The 17,569-nt window shown below is 37.7% G+C and overlaps 1 protein-coding gene across 1 annotated transcript in view; it reads left to right on the forward strand.

Annotated features, from left to right (window-relative positions):
• ntrk3b (neurotrophic tyrosine kinase, receptor, type 3b) overlaps positions 1-17,569 on the forward strand; it is a 420,803-nt gene that overhangs the window by 200,620 nt on the left and 202,614 nt on the right. Inside the window, exons 5-7 of the mRNA XM_041788625.1 lie at positions 12,624-12,778; positions 13,300-13,442; positions 15,136-15,277. Coding sequence (XP_041644559.1) covers positions 12,624-12,778; positions 13,300-13,442; positions 15,136-15,277 — 440 coding nt within the window. The remainder of the gene's footprint in view (positions 1-12,623; positions 12,779-13,299; positions 13,443-15,135; positions 15,278-17,569) is intronic.

Raw genomic sequence — 17,569 nt, forward strand, 5'->3', positions numbered from 1 at the left:
TAGGTACTGGATGAAGTGATTCAGGGGAACAGCAGAGTCAGCCTTTGTCAGTGTTTTCCACATGAAAGAGTGTCAGAGACACATTCAATCATAAAATTAGGAATGGTAATAGTTTTTATTTTAGATGAATGGTTTGGAAATGAGAAAGGATGTGCCTCTTTTGCCCACAGGAGGTGCTAAATCTCAAGCAACCCCCAATTCCTGGAGCTTTAAGACAAACATCCTTAGAGTGAAATCAGATGTATGTTTTTTACCAGCAAATGTTATCGTTTACCCAAACTACTGGGGTTCAGAGGCCTTTTAAACACCATTTAGGTGTTGCTTGGAAAAAAAGCATTTGATTTTTCAGGTCACTGATTCCCCGATAACTTCACCGAACATTTCCTGGAAAGAGATATGTACTGTGGAAGTAATTATAAACAGGGAGCCTGGACTCTGCAGCTCGGTGAATTGTAATGAGCTTATCAGGCAGCCAACTAATATACAGCTTTTTTTTTTCCACTTTGAACACCTGCCATGGACTCAACCATGTCCCAGTGAATACAGTGTGCTACATTATTGTACTGTAATATCTCATTCAATCTAAAAAAAGAAGTCTGTGATCAAACGCCAGGCAGCGATTACTCTGGCACTACAATGTAATTAGGACATCAGATTGGTGACATACAAACATTATTTCTAGAAACAGGGTTTTATTTTTAATGAGGAAATGACACATTTAGCTGTTTGAGAAAATTGTCATGGAAGCCACAAACATATTTGAATAATTGCTTTGACTCTTTTGGCCACTTGGGCCAGACCTGATTGTAAGCTCATTTATCCTATAAAGTGGTAATAAACTAAATTCCATCTGAAATTATACCTAAAGATATGAAAACCAGTGTACAAGACACGCTTTAAATACATGTTATTTTCATGTAGGCTGCATCTTACAAACTAATGCAACCAGATTACCAATATATAATGCTGACACATGCACCATTGTTGAAACAATTGCAGCACAGTGGGGAATGTGTGTTTGTGGTGATGTGCAATGTTTGGCGTCTTGGCTGATGATCAAAAAGCACCATTTTGGTCCCATCAGACAAAAGAACTTTCTTCCACTTGACCATGGAGTCTTCAACATGCCTTTTGGTGAACTCTAGTTCAGATTTAAACCGAGTTTTCCTCAACAGTGGCTTTCTCTTTGCCACTCTCCCATAAAGCTTTGACTGGTGAAGAACCCAAAAACAGTTGTTTTATTCAGAGTCTCTCCCATCTCAGCTGCTGAAGCTTGTAACTCCTTCAGAGTAGTCACAGACGTCTTGATGGTCTAGTCTCCTTCTTGCACGGTCACTCAGTTTGTGAGGACGGCAGATTTAAACATGTGCCATATTCCTTTCATTCCTTAATGATGGATTTAACTGAACTCTGGGGGATGTTCAGTGCCTTGGAATGTTTTTTTTTTTTTTTTTGTACATTCCCTGACTTAAACTTTCCACTAATGTTTTATCTGGAATGCTTGGAGTGTTCTTTTGTCTTCATGGTGTAATGGTAATCAGGAAAACTGATTATGTAATGACTTGGACCTTCCAGACACAGGTGTCTTTACTATAATTACTTGAGACACATTCACTGCACTCAGGTGATCCCCATTTCACTAATTGTGTAACTCTCTTGATTTATTACACATTTTTATTTAGCTAACATTAATGTGCAGAAATCTGTTTTCAGTTTGACATTATAGGTTTTGTGTGTTTTTCAAAGCCAACTTATATTGACCATGACTGATTTATAAAACCATTCTAAACAGGAAAATATGCAAAGAGGTAAACCCCTTTTTATAGGCACTATGTCAGTGTGACTAACAACACAGATTTTATCATTTTTAAAGCTTTTCTTGTGATTCTCTAATGGCCTTGAATATTTTCTTCATTAAAAAATACAATAAAATTAAGTCTAAGTTTGCAGTTGCTCAGTGTGACAAACTCTACAGTCTAATTCCTCAAGTCTCTGAATTCCTTCCATTTAAAAGAAAAACAAGTTGTTTTTATGGTAGCTGCAAACTTTTGTCAGAAAGTAGTGCTTTTTTGTCCAGTAGATGTTCTTTGATCAAAACACAAACTGCTGCAATCCAAGACACAAGGACAGAAGAAAGTTTTTCAACCTTTTCTTTTATTGTTTTTCCATCAAAATACAGAGCAAACAGATGGCAGAAGTGACTTATTTCGGGTGAATTTTTACAATAATTGGAAAGCACAGGCTACAAACTTACTACCATTGCTGTAATCCTGTTACTTTTTAATGAACTTTTTTTTAGTAATATCAGTACATAATTACATCTGAAAGATATTTTTAGAGTATTGCACTAAACTACATTTGAATACTGAGTGAGAAAAGGAGCTCCAAGATCTCGTCTATGTGAATATGACATTTAGTGGTCTGTGTTTATGCAGCAATAACCCACCAGCTGGTCTGTTTGAACGGAGTAATAGTTTACTTGATCTGTTTTTGAGTACTTCAAACACATTTCTATTTTACTGCTAAGGATCATGGTGAGAGAAATGGTTCCACACTAAAATCAGAATTTGCAGTTGCATTGTATAGTGTATTGATTATTTGTATGGATTGATGGGGGAGCAAAATAAGAACAAACTGGACAAGGCTGTTGAACTAGGTAGTAAGATAGCAGGGAAACAGATGTGCAGGATTTCTTATCTGAATACTTATTAGCTAATAAAATGATCACAGAGCCTCTGGTCTGAATATATACTCCTGACTTCAGCCAGTACTAAATGCAGAAGGACTAAAACAGACACCAAATCCTTTGTACAACAGGGCATTCAGCTAATTAATAATCTCAGATAATTCAGTCTGAACCCAGCATGGCACTTTGACTTGCTACTTGACATCCCTCTCATATAATTACACAGTGCCTTAATGATGTATTTTTATTGATTTTAGGTTCATGTTTTTATGTGTTATTCCATGTTTCCACGTGGAAGTTGCCTTTTTTGTTATTCATGTTTTTATATTTTTTTATGCTCTTGGTGCAAGACAATTTCCCCTCAGGGTATTAAAGGTTTCACTCGTTCATTTTTAATGTACATGGTGTTCCTTTCATTTAACGCTCTGGTCTGAGATCACAGGGCCTGATTCGCCAACTGTTCTTGGAGAGAGATTTGTTCTTAAAGCCTTTTTATGGAGTTTTCAAGAATATTCAGACTTTTACCAACATCTTTTTATTTTCTGTGATCTGTTCTCAGCTGGGAACAAAATGTAAGAAGATTGAAGAGCACTTTTACAGACATGCAAGTGATGATATGTTGAATAATGAAAGTAAAATAAGGATTTTTGACCATATGTCAAAAGAAAACATTTATTCATAGCATGATAAAAAACAGACTGTTTCAATTATTTAAAACAGTACTTCATCAGCTGTAGAAATATATGGGAAGAGATGTTCCATACCTTTTTCCCCTCCTGATACCAACTCAGGTCTAAGAGTGTTGGGATCACTGATAGCGGTGTAAACTTTCTACATCAACTGTGCTGTGAAAAGCTGCCACATTATATTAGTACAGTAAACTCAGAACATGACTCAATAATAGAATTGTGATGTGCAGCCTCCCTGTGACACTTTATGTTGTTTTTTTCTGCTAATAATTGTGAGTTTTACTTCTAAAGATGAAAATAGCAGTGACACAGAGGGCCAAATCACAGGCTCTCTTTCTCTCTTTTTCTCCATTATGCTCTACTCAGGCTGTCTCCATAATGATCTACATGTTTAAGCATGCACAGTAGGACACAGTGATGATGTGGTGACAGAACAGCCAGCCATTGGATGACAGCCTCTCACAAAGCATTCTGGGAAAACAATATGGCAGTTAGCATCCAAGCAAGTGGCAATAGATGATCAAAAATGGATAGGAAAAAACAGATAAAAAGATCAGACCTGCCATTGTGTATTAATGTTTAAAGTCACTTAAAAGTCACCTAAGTTCCAGGCTCGCTAGAAACACTTCAGAATGCTAGCTTCAAGAGAGAAACAGGAAGAGGAGACAATTTAGGGTTCAAAACAGTGTCGGATCGGAGCATAAACACACTCGCCAATACCAATACCAACATTGTCAGAAGACATATTTCCAATACTGGTATCAGAACTTTATGTGTAACTGTATTTAACTCTGTTTTTAAAGGTGCAGTGTGTAAATTGGGGATATTAGCCACATCTAACAGTCCGATTCTAGATTGCAATGCACGCTTCTTGAGGTAGCTGTGGCAATCAGTGGCATTAAGAAAAAATGTGTGTCTGTTATTTTGTCTCTTCTTCTATATGATTAGTGATTCTTTTTTATTGGGATTTATTGCATGCTTTCGAAAAGCTTTGGTTAAGCCACTGCAATGTCTCCCTGCAGCCACAGTGATGTAACGTGAGTCCACCACTGCTCCTTAATGCTTCATTTTATTTTAAAATACTCACAGAAAGCTCAGTAGACAAGCCAATACTCATGTTTTTTAAATCATTCACCTTTTTAAATGTTCACTTATTTCCTTTTCCATCCATAACAAGTTCCTTTTAATGTGGTTAAGTCTTCAAACTAGCTATAAAAGCAGGTCTTTATCTAATCTGTAAGACAGTTACCTTTAGTAAAGACAGTAGAAACATCGAAAAATGACACATTAACCGTGCTTGAATGTGATCAGGGCAGCCTGGAATGTCCCCTGAGCAGACTGGAGAGGGTAAAATTGCTCTTAACATGCCAGACACCACAGGAAAACATTACTAGATAATTAAAATAATCAGATAATCGGGCCTTTGCTGACTCTGGTCAGAAGGGGGGAATCAGTCTTCAGATCAGAACAGTTTTCTTGTTGTTTTTTATGATATCATTGAAAGAGGGGTTATGATTACATGTTGTTTTTGCATTGCATGGGGAAGAGAGGTCATATTTTACAGTTCAACCCCAACTTCTACCCTGTTTTTCATAAAAGTACTCAATACTTTCAGCAGATTTTAAACATTTTCTGTGTAATTTTATATTGGGAGACTTGAGTGCAATATTTCTGTTCTCTTTCCAAACCAGGATGTGTGATTGAAAGTACTTTGAATGCAACAATGATAATATGTTGTCCTCTGGTTTACTTATGAATTTCTTCGAGTTCTACTTTTTTCTCAGTATTAGTATAGCTTCTGCTAAACTGTCATCCACAGGCTGTGTTATATTCCTCTCTAACCACAGTATCAGATCCAGTGAGCGCCTGATAATAAGCAGATCCACCTGAGGAAATCTATTCTCATTACTTGATATGGCATGCTGGACGTACCACATACATTATTCATGCTTTCTGCAATATCTTATTGACCTCTGTCAAGGACATTTGGACAGGCATTCATCTAGACAAAATTGGCCAATCACAGCCTCCAAATTGGACATATGCAAAAAGCAGAGGTGGCATACAGTGTTGAATAATGCGTCTCTTGGCTGTGAGAATAAAATATACCTTTGGAGAGGCCTAACGATACCTGCCTGCCTCAACCTGATAGGCTGATTGTTGCCTTGACCTCTGACCTCCTCACATTTGAATGCTTTGGTGCAGGCCTTCAGTGTTTTCATCCTGCCTGTTTATGTAGAAGAATCCATCCATAATTTAACAAAGACATACATCTGCAGTTAATGCCATCTGTTTTAAGCTGGTGTGATTAATTCTAATGCTAAATATTGACACAACTGTTATATTATTATTGATATTTTGAAGAATGCTGTTAATTAGGTTGTGTCATGTTGTTGGATGTGGTGCAGCAGCTTGTTATTGCTTCCTCTCTGCTGTTGTTAATGGAGAAGGTGAAGTGTGCTCAGCTTGGAGGGCGCAGCAGGATCAGGTTCATGTTGTTCTAAAAGACCAAGCTTGACGGTTTTCCTGTAGCCTTTAAACTTCATGGGGATATCGCTCTCTCTGATGGTGCTACTGGGAATTCTCCCAAAATGAACTGATTTTAAACCCACATCTGCTGATACCCATGCAATGGTTTTATTCAGGTACTTTCATGTTCATTTCATTTTGTCTGTTTATTAGAGCTGTCAGTAATACTTTTTAGCAGTGTGTGAGGATCTTCATTATGCTGATGCAGTGTTAACTCTTTAATCACACTACACTGGCCCTGCTTTTACTTTTTATACCAAAACAAATCAAGGCAATCTGTGCAAGACTTTAATTAGAAAATTTTATCGCAGACATGCTTTCCCTCCAAACATGTCAAACCTGGTAGCTAGAGGTGCCAGTTTAGCTCAGTGGGTAGAGAAGGCACCCATACACCCAGAAGACCAGACATTTTTAAAAGTAAAAATGTTTGAAAATATGGTAGCTATGAGTCCATGGCCTAGGCTTAAAAATCTGACTATGAAGGAATCATTTTAGTGTCACAGTCTTGTTGGCACTTATAACTGTGCAACACATAGTTAAGCTGGCACTGAGCAAATGCTTTACCAGCTGAGTATCCAGAGTTGGGTCATTTTAAACTCAGACTGCAGCAGTTTTCAAATAGGACTCAGTCTTGTAACCACGGCCGTGTGGTAATTTGGATATTTTGTAAAAAAAACTGACATTTAGCTGAAAATAGATTAAAATCAGGTCTTATCATTTTGAGTAATGTATAGTGTAGTGTATATACCATTGTATATACCCGTAGTGCACAGCTAAACCTGGGGTACACACACGGATACATGCAGCCAAGAAAGAAAGAATGTTGCTGAAAGGAAAAAAGATGATTGACTGTGTAGTTTCTGTTGGATTGTATGTAGGCCAGTATTGTGGCCCAGACTCACAGGCAGAAAAACCCAGTGAATGGACCCACCCCCAGTTGTGGTTTGTAATCAGTGCATGTGAGTTGAACTGGTAGCATTATTGCTAGAGTCCTGGCTGACAGTTACCTCGTTTTGGAACTGATGGTGAGCCAAACTATTAATTGGTTCTGATACAAGTTACTTAGTCATACCAATTTAAGCCCTTTTTACCACTGTCTCCACCCATTTTTGCAACATTTTTCTAGTTTTTGCATCTTTTAGCCATTTTTGCCACTTTTTTTGGTAACTTTGCAACTACATCTTACTTAACTGTAGTTTTATGTTTTTGCCACTTTTTTTTAACTTTTTGCCCCTTTTTTGACACATTTCGACACATTTTTGCCACTTTTTAACTTTTTTTTTTTTGCTTTTCTTTCTTTTTTGTCTCTTTTTACAATTTATAATTTTCCACTTCAAGTTGTCTTAATTCCTTCTACTTTATTATCCTAATATTTGTCCACATCATGGCTTATCTATGAAGCCTTGCATTACCTTCCAGATGCTTTAGTAAATGTGCCCATTCACATTGTAAACATTACCAGAAGAAAGTACTTCTGTTTTAAGAAAAGGGGTTTGCATTTCTTAAAAGGCTATAACTCACTACAGCATTAATGAATGTAATTTTTTTGTTTGTTTGTTTCTTTGGTTATTATTTAGGTTAAAAATTAAATATGCTTATTTCTGATGGCCCCAAAAGCCCTCCCCTTATGGGCAGCCGTTCTCACAGGCAGTGTTCTGCTCTGAACCGCTGCTCCAGACTGGCTAATGTGAAAACAGCGAGTAGTCACATATTACCGGCCGGTTCAGCCTGGAGTGGGTCAGTCATTCAGGAGTCGATCCCAATGGCCACCCTGCCCCAGAGAGTGGAGATAGTGGACATTATTACTGTCCATATCCTTGTTAAAATGTATTGTACAATGTTGTGCGATGCAATGTCTGACTCTTACAAGTACTTTAAATACCTATTTTTTTCATCATATAAAGTTTAGCTAGGGCTTATGTACCAGGGAGACTAAAATACCTGTATAAAGTGCTGATAATAATATAGTTATTTAGCCAGAGGATGTAAAAACATTATGTTAAAATGGCTTATATACCAGGATGACTTATATTATGGATTTTAGGGCATTTTTACACCAGCATGTTACAAAACAGAATTTTATCATAACTTTTGAATATTTTTTCATGTTTTTTAAGAGAACAAACTGTATTTGAATCTGCATTTTTTTCTTTAGTCTTTCTGTGATTATGAAGTGAGTCTAGATCATTTTAAAAATGGGATTTCAGTTTAATAACAATCAAAAATAGTGTGCTAGTTTAGTTGGTAGAGCAGCTGTCTGTAGACAGAGGCTACAGCCCTCAAAGCTTTCTGTCCCTCCCCACTCACCGTCTCTCTTCAGTTGTCCTGTCAAATAAAAGAAAAGTAAAAAAAGAAAAGATTAGAAAAGATCTTTAAAAAAACAACTTATAGATACCTAGCTTTGTCAGCTGTGCAGAGACATTAAAACCGAGCAGTTTCAAGATAAGAAAAAAATGGTTATGCTGGGGTGACTGTGATGTCCTTTGCAGGGATATTATCATCTTACCCATTTATCAGTGAGATAAGACTTTAAATTGCCACTTAAATATGTATGAATTTGCAGGTTTTCAGGTGAAGCTGATTTTAAATGTAGAGGGTTTTAAACATCTTCAAATACCTGGTGAAATTAGTGTTCATTTTTGAACATCAAATTGTGTCCACTGATATCTTTTAAACATCCTTTTTAAAGGGAATAGGGCTTACCAAATCTGTACTAACACAGTATGTGACCTAAATAAAAGCAGCCGCTGACCATTTCTCTAACGCTTGAAACAAACCCCTTTGTCTTTGATGAAAGTCGACTGTTTGATCCATATCCTCTGATATCAAACTATATCAGACTTTTGATTAAAGTCGATTTAAAAGAAGCTAACACAGCATTCAAGATACCTACAGCTTTACTCTGACACTTGTTTGGCCTCTGATCAAGCTGCCATGTTTGAGGTCTTGGTACAGAACAAGCCTATATTGTAATGTTTGAAGGTTGGGATACAAGAAAAGTTCAGTTTTGGGATAACTGCTGTCGGTGCACTGCTGAATACCACTCTATTTTCTGATTAGAATATCTGACACAGACGGAGCTCTGTTTTCATTTTATTTCACATGACATTATTTTTGTTTTACCTTTTATCATGAAATGACAGAGCTGTGCAGGCACAATAAATATGATGTGACAGGGTAATACTGGGAGATAATGACCTATGACCCAAGGGAACAAGACAGGGGGAAACAAAGACACAAACAACCAAGCCCATAAATAACAACAGCATGATACAACAAAACTACGTTATTATTTTATTAAGAATTAATCTGTGGCTGCATTATTTTTACCACATGGGTGAATGTTGGGCTGCTTTTATAGCAGGACAGGGAGGGAGAAACCTTCATAACCAAACAATTCACCCAGATTTGATATCATGAGAGAAAAGCTATTTAAATTTGGGTTCATAGATTGCACTGTAGCATTTAGACTAAAGAGACCATGGCAGACATTTTGACTGTTGTTCCATTGATATTACAATTATTACATGTTTTATGATATTGCTGAATAAAAATATGCAGTGCTGCTGGTGGCTGAAATCTCATAAAAGGCTCTGAATTTCATTTAAATGTTGCTTTTACAAATTGTTGGCTGTCATATAGACTGTTTCTACATTTATATTGCATTTTTTTTTTCTGGATTGGAAGTTAAGATGCTGCATGTCCCTGATTTTTCCTAAAATTTTCTGTATCTCAATTTAAAATGTGATTTTTATCACTGCACTTAAGTCAAATAAAGACCACAGATAGAAATCATGACTACATCAAATTTCTGCTCTGAAATTGGTACATTTTTGAACTGTAGCTGATATATTTTAGTTGCTTTGCAACATTCATAGTCTCTCACAGTGTAGGGTGCCAATTTTAGATGTTTGACAGTTAAATTAAACAAGGCTGAGGAAGTTTAAGGCTGTAAATATGCTGCTCTTTGGTGCTGATCAAATGCAGGTTTGAATGAAAATTTCAGAGGTAATGATACTTAGACACCACATCTCCCCAGCTGTTATAGAGAGAGAATAATCTGAAAACACTGCTTAGCTGCTGTCAAAGCATTAATCATGTTGAAGTATGTGTGGTAAACCAAACTTACCACATAACTTATTAACTTAAGGTCCAGACCATTACAAATAAACATGCAAAATTAGCATTAACATAAAATGACAAATTGGTTTGATTGGTACAAGAAGAATAATACTTACACTGCTAATAATACTAATACTAAAACATAGTGATACTATTACTATTAGTACTAATGATAATATCAGTCATCATTATGAAAATAACTAGAAAAGCAATCAGAGAGCGCAGACCTCCGCCATTAGCCCTATCCCTATATCCCAAAATCGTATTCACCGATTACTCCCTCCACGGTGGGGTGGAGACACAGTGAAGCAAAGCACTGGCTTCGCTACTTGTGGACTGTCATGGCAGAAGCATTGCCTGTTGGTGCCAACAGATGCACTGACAGTCTCACCCATGGTCTCACCGGACGACTGAAAGTCATGACAGAGGGTGAATATTCCTCTATTCCTCCCAACATTGTGAGTATTCTCGCTACAATTCGCTGTCTTTCTCTCTGTTACACTCCGACTTGCCTCTTCGACCGGGAGTGCATCTTTCAAACTCCATAAACTCCAAAACTTTGAATAGAAACACACCAAAAAATGCTGCTGGGATTGAAGTTACTCCTGGTGTAAAGTGGTAACAGCGCAGACCTCCGCCATTAGCCCTATCTCCCAAAAGTAAAGAATCATTAAAAAAATTCCTGGATCCAGACGGTCATCTAGATCAGTCCCAAAATCTAATCAGTTATCCCTTATGCCATTTCTGACATTTCCTGAAAATTTCATGAAAATCCATCCATGACTTTTTGAGTTATGTTGCTAACAAACTAAAAAACTAACAAACCCACCTGATCACATAACCTCCTTGGCGGAGGTAATAAATACATCTTTTGCTGTCTATCATAGTTTGTAACATTTATCTATTTATTTATTTTTTTTGTAGCTTTGGTGTAGTGTAAAACAAACAAACAAACAAACAAACAAACAAACAAAAGGGCAAAAAACTTCATCCTGTTGGACTGTTTTTTTTTTTTTTTTTTTTTTTAATTGTAAGTGGCAACTGCTACAAATATTTTTATTTCCCAAAATTCAGTTGGTTCATGTTTTGAGATTATCATTATTTTTCTTTATGAAAGAGGCTTCAAATTATAGATCTATCCTAATATCAGATACATTCAGCTGTTATTTTCTTGTTCTGAGTTATATTTGATGAATTGTCTATTAAAATATACCAGTGGTTCTATAAGGAATAAGTATGGCCTACAGCAAGTGATGATAATACTGGAAAAAAAATCCACATCAAAATAAACAGTTTGGTGTTATTTCAGTTGGTAAAGGTATCCAAACACAATAGATTATTTTCTGTTTGCACTTGGTATCTATCACTGGAGATAGCAGAGTTGTTTTACTCTAGCTGCCCGATTGTCCTCTCTCTGTCTTTGTAGTAGGTTTGGATTTCTGTCCTTTTTACTGTTAAAGAGGATTACAGAAGCTGTCCTTGTTTTCATCCATAGGATTCAATGTAAATGCATCAGAAACATTCAGCTTGTCTAAAGGTGATTTTCTGGGTAACCAGATATGGAAGGAATACTTACTTTTGTATGTTAGGTTGTAAATGGTTCTTGTAAAGAGTAATATAGCTACAGGAAATGTGGGAATCATAGATCCTTTAAAGAGAGACTGACCGGAGTGCCAGCATGGAAGTTGGGCTGTTCATCATGGTAAACAAGGCTCTGCACCAGGACAGGAGAGTGAATAGTGTAGGGATCAAGGGAGGGTGAATGGGGAGTGACACGCAGGGAAGAAGCAACAGGTCAGATTCAAACCTGTGCTGCTTGCTTAGGAGACTAGTTCCTTGCATGGGATGCAATCTAACCACAAGGTTATTTGTGCTTAATTGCACAACATAGTTTAGTAATTTTAAGAAAAAATAGTTACTAATGTGGGTGGAGCACTAGCTGCCTCGTGGTTATTTACACTTGCCCCATGAGGCTGTTGCAGAGGCTGTTGTACCATTATCCTGTCACCCTAATAAAGACATGCAAAGCCCTGAAATATATGTTATATATATGAACAGTAAGTGAATGCTATAAAGAGAAAATGCTTTAAAAGCTGCACTACATATTGTTCCTATACCTGCAAACTTGACTCCCTGCTAGGTTTAGCTTTGTTGGTCTTATCTAATAAGCTTATTGCCTCAAATTGTATACTGCAGTGGCAAAGCAACTGTTATACTGTATTTATGTTTCTTATGAAAGCACCTTAATGCAGCTTGTTGTTGTACACATGTCACTGTTACCTTAATTTGTGTAACTCAAACCTAAAGAGAAACTATATCTGAAATTGCAAGAAACCTTTTAAAAAACATGCAAAAGCTTGAATTCTTTGGTCCATGTTTCAAAGGAACTTTTGTGTCCTTGTGCCAGAGCATGACTAACCTCTCTTTTTAGACATATGCATCAGGGCTAAGAAGCTATTAAAGCTAAATCAAGCAACATGGCCCCAGATCTTTTTAGGATATAAACAGACACAGATAATTGCTCTGTGTACATCCCCAGTGGTTCCTCTGCTGCTATTGTCTGTGTTGATTAAGTTGCTTCTCCTTTGTGCTTGCAGGCGTCTGGATGGGGTGGTGTTTGAATGCGGCTGTGATATCCGCTGGATCCAGCTGTGGCAGCAGAGAGGAGAGGCCGGGCTGCACACACAACAGCTGTACTGCAGGAATGGAGCCTCCAAGATACGCCTGCACAACATGTACATCAACAACTGTGGTAAGAGAAGAACAGGAGGAAGAGGGGAGGAGGGAGGATGTGATCTGCATTTAAAAAAACAGTGAAAGATAGAAGAATGAGCAATGGAGAGAGGATAAAAGTGGAAGGAGAAAAATGGCTGACAGAAGATGGCAGGTAAAGCAGGAGAAGGAAAGGAAGGGTTAAAGGGTGAAATAGAGGAAGAAGAAGAGGAGCTGTGGGATGAGAGGGGAGGAGGTATGACAGAGTTCAGAGGGTGAATCTGATGTGAGGAGCAGTGTGTTGATTCTGACAGAGGCTGTAGACTCTGCAGTATTATCTCTGCTGGTGACTCATCCCTGACATCTAAAAGTGTGTATATGTGTGAGTGGGTGGATGTGTGAGTATATATGTGGAAGCGTAACCCATTTTCTCCTTTGTACTAATTCTGTTACATTAATGAAAAGTGATTAATTGATTTGCTGAGAAAAAGTGTGGACGCAGTCAGTGACAGGCATGTATTACCCTGAACATGCACTGTGTGTTTTGTGTCTGTGTTTCAGACTTACCAGAGATCAGTGTGAGCCACAGCAGCGTGTTGGTGATGGAGGGCGACAATGTGACTGTGAGCTGCAACGGATCCGGATCACCACTGCCTGAAGTAGACTGGACAGTCAGCGGGCTGCACTCCATCAACACTCACCTGGTCAGAGACACAGCCACACAAACTCTGCACTTTTATGGTGTTTTTCCATTGGCTGGTATTCTCTTCAGTTTTACTTCAACAGTGGCTGCCACTGTGGTCTTAAAATTATCTAAACATGGAAGGATAAAAGTCTTTGGTTCCTTTGGGAGCCACTTGAGCCTGCCTGCTACACAAACTCAAACCCTAGACCAGGGATCATCAATCATCAAATATATGGTAATATTACATAGCGAAGTTCGCTGCAAGGGGATGTTGAATATGGTTTTACTGAGATAGAGGTTTTACTTGCAACTCTGTAGCAAACTTTGCTAATGCTATGTTGCCTTACCCAGGACCACTCACAGAAATGGCAGAGCCCTGAAAGACCCAGTTTGATCCTTGGATCAGCAGGGTTAGTGCTAGCCCTCTAGCTAACATCTCCTCATAGGCATGGCACCAATCAACTTTGGAGCTGACTGCAAAAAAGTTTGCTACAGGTCTTAGCATAGCTACTCACTCTGACATTACTGTCCTAATAATGAGGTACAATGGGCCTTAAAATAAATGCTAATACAATTCTAAGAGGGGGGTCTACACATTTAAACAATAAATAATAAATATATAGTGCATTTTTTATGCTTAATAAGTCAAGTATTTGGGTCTAAAATTGAAGGTAGTCAATGAAGAAAAATGTCTTTGCTAACCTCTGTCACTGTGAGTCCAGAAAGCTTTACTTTCTATAGAGGTCTACAATGAATATGATTGGCTTATGGCACTGGGTGAGGCTTAGCGATAGGTGAGATGTGATGAAAACACCACCAGACTGTAAATTTTCTTACTTTTTGTGATCTGTGTTCTTTTGTCAGACTTAATTGTATTACAGAAAAGTCCATTATTCTGGCTTTAATCTCATTAGCGTGGACATTTGCAGGTTTAGGATTTAGGATTTGTTGTTGACTTGTTATTCATAAATATTTGAAGCTTGAGTCCAAAAAATTAAAGCTAATAAACCAATTTAGATCTGAAGAACAGCTGGGGCTTGGATTAATCTCTTTATTAGCTCTCTAATCTTTGTTTGTGCTATTTGTTATCCTGTTGATACCGCTGTTCAAACTCAGCTAGTTTTCACAGTGGCCGGCTAACTTGCTAATCTGGCTCTGAGAGAAGCCTCAGGACCGTCACAACAATAAGAGCCGCAGAGATAAACAGCAGAAGGAGGAGAACAGCAGTTTGTGGAATTACTGTGCGGCTGCATTTGTCATCCGTGTCTTTAATGCTTTCAGTGACTTTAGAGATGAGAGTTACCTCAGCCTCAGGCCTGATGTTTCAGGGGGAGACGGATAGTCTAGCTCATCAGGATGAGTAAAGGGATGGGGAATGTGGCCAACTAAGGACAAGGAGGGAATCATAAACATTATATATGGCTAACTTAAGGTGAAAAGATATGAAGGAGTTAGTCTAATTAGTGCCAAAATTTACAAGATCACTGTTTATGTTCATGCTGCAAATCAGCCCCAAAGTAGTAAAATCAGACAGATAACTGCAGTAATTTCCAGCATGTGTTCCTCCACTTTATTATATTCTTTCTCACATTTTATAAAAACAATAACATATTTTCATGAATTACATATTCAAAGCCTTGTGAAAAGATTTGTGCAGGCCGTTTGTCCTCCATATAAATGAATATCTCTCTTTTGTGTGTCTATTTCCACAGTCTAATGTGTACTGGCCAAACATCCACTCCATCAACCTGACTCTGTTCAACATCAGCCGTGATGACAACAACTTCCAGCTGACCTGCATCGCTGAAAACGTGGTGGGGATGACCAACTCCTCCATCCAGCTCAACGTACAATGTGAGTTTGATTTCTCCTGTTATTAAATGTTATGTTATTTTTTGTCACACTTAAACGCTTCAGATCATCAGTGAAATTATTATATTGGACAAAGATAACCTGGGTAAAAACAGAATGCGGTTTTCACATGATGCCAGGAAATCCTGAAGGAGAATGTCCGACTATCAATTTGTGACATCAGGCTCAAGTGCACCTGGGATCATTATGAGGATAATGATCCGAAACACACCAGCAAGTCCACCTCTGAATGGCTAAAAAAAAATACAAAAATAAAAATAAATAAATAAATAAAGATAAAAAATTAAGTTTTTGAAGTGGCCCAGTCAGGGTCCGGGCTTAAATCTAAGAGACTGTGACATGATCTTAAACAGGCACTGCATACATGATTACTGCTAGACCTGTTAAATCAAGAAATCCCATTAAATAGAACCTGTCTGACAAAGTAAAGTAGACTAAAAGATCTCAGAAAGCAACACATCACGCTGCATTCTGAAGAAATTTAAGAACAGATGAAAAACAAAGCCATTGACATCTTTCAGTCAATGACAATTCTAATACTTTGGGAATCAAGCAAACCTACAATAAGAGCCATTATCCACAAATGAAGAAAACTTGCAACAGTGGTGAACATTTCCAGGAGAGGCCAGTCTACCAAAAGTGCTTGAAGAGGGCATCTAAGACTCATCCAGGAGGTCACAAAAGAACCCAGAACAGCATCTAAAGACCTGTATCAGTTCGCAACTTCAGTCTTAAGCACACTTGGGTTACGCAGCAGGTAATGGTCCAAGCAAAGCAGCGGGTCCACCTCTGAATAGCTTAAGAAAATGAAGGTCTGAGTGTTGCCTAGTCAAAATCTGGACTTAAATCCAATTGAGATGCTGTGACATGACCTTGGAAAACCCTCCAGTGTGGCTGAATTAAAACAATTCTGTTTTTGCTACTAAGGGTGGCACAGACAGTTATTAGGTTTAGACAGCAGTTACTCCTTTTTTTACATAGGGCAAGGTTTGGATGGCTTTTTTCCCTTAGCAAATGAAATCCTCACAAAAAACTTTTTCAAAGCACTGTATTTAAACCCAACATGGACAGAATAACTGTTGACCAAATGCAAACATTTCAAACTCACTGCTGCTTCTCCTTAAAGATTACCTTCCCATTCTTCGTGCACCCTGAGGCTTGAATTTGCATTTTAATTAGAAAACATTATTCCCTTATAGTTCATATTAATGCTGGCCATTTGCTTTGTTAAGGTCTGTATGTTGACACATAATATTTGCTCATTCTGACTAATTTGTTTAACTAATCTCTCACAGAGCTTTACAGTTTAATATAATCAAGGTCAATGGTGGGACATTAGGGATCTCTAACGCCTTTTGTTTAAATTAGATGTAGTGACTTTGCCAGAGGAGCATACGCGATGTGGACAAATATAACAAGACATCAATGACTTATATGAAAATATACTGCTCAAACACAGATTCTAACACTGTGTGACTGCACGGGATTTCATTTAAAAGGGATTGCTTTAGTTGAAATCAACATTGCGTTATAGTTCCCCTTGCTTTGATTAGTGCTTGCATCAGTAATGAATAACTGAAGCATGGTGCTGAATTAAATATCGATTTTATAGAGGGGTAGCCACAATGAAGGACATTTTGATATGGTAAAGGAAGTGTGACATTAAAGCATCATTCACAGTTTACAGTGAGGTTAAATGTGTTACTGAGAATGTTTACTGCCATGTGAGCGGCTCTGTGAGACTTTTTTAAAGCAACAACCCTAAATGAAGCCCATTTAGAGGTCCAGAAATCTGCAGATCCTTGAGTGGCTATAAAAGCCCTGCAAGTCATGTCTGTTAATTTTTTTTTTCAGTAGAGATAAACAGCGGGGTTATAAAACACATGTTGTTTGAATAGCTAATGTCTATTGATGCACACTATACAGTAGTACATGCAGGCAGTGGTAGTGAAAATGTGTATTTAACAACATTTCAGTTTAATGGATAAAATTCACACACAGAGGGAGAACAAACCAAATTGTCATTTTACCCTGGGCACCAAAATAGCAAGAGCCAGCTCTGTATGTGTGTTGGATCAGTGCTAGTGTGTGTCCTGCCAAACAGTTACTTCATTTTAGGGCTGAAAGTGTGACAGATTATTATCTGATGTTAAAGTCTTTTACTTGTAACACTTTTTAACCCCTTTTAACCAAAGACAATATTATTTGCCACTCTTTATTGCTTTTACACATTTTTTCCCATTTTTGCCACTTTGGACCACTTTTTTGTCAGAT

The sequence above is a fragment of the Cheilinus undulatus genome, linkage group 1 (genome assembly GCF_018320785.1).
Source record: "Cheilinus undulatus linkage group 1, ASM1832078v1, whole genome shotgun sequence".
NCBI classification, from domain to species: Eukaryota; Metazoa; Chordata; class Actinopteri; order Labriformes; family Labridae; genus Cheilinus; species Cheilinus undulatus.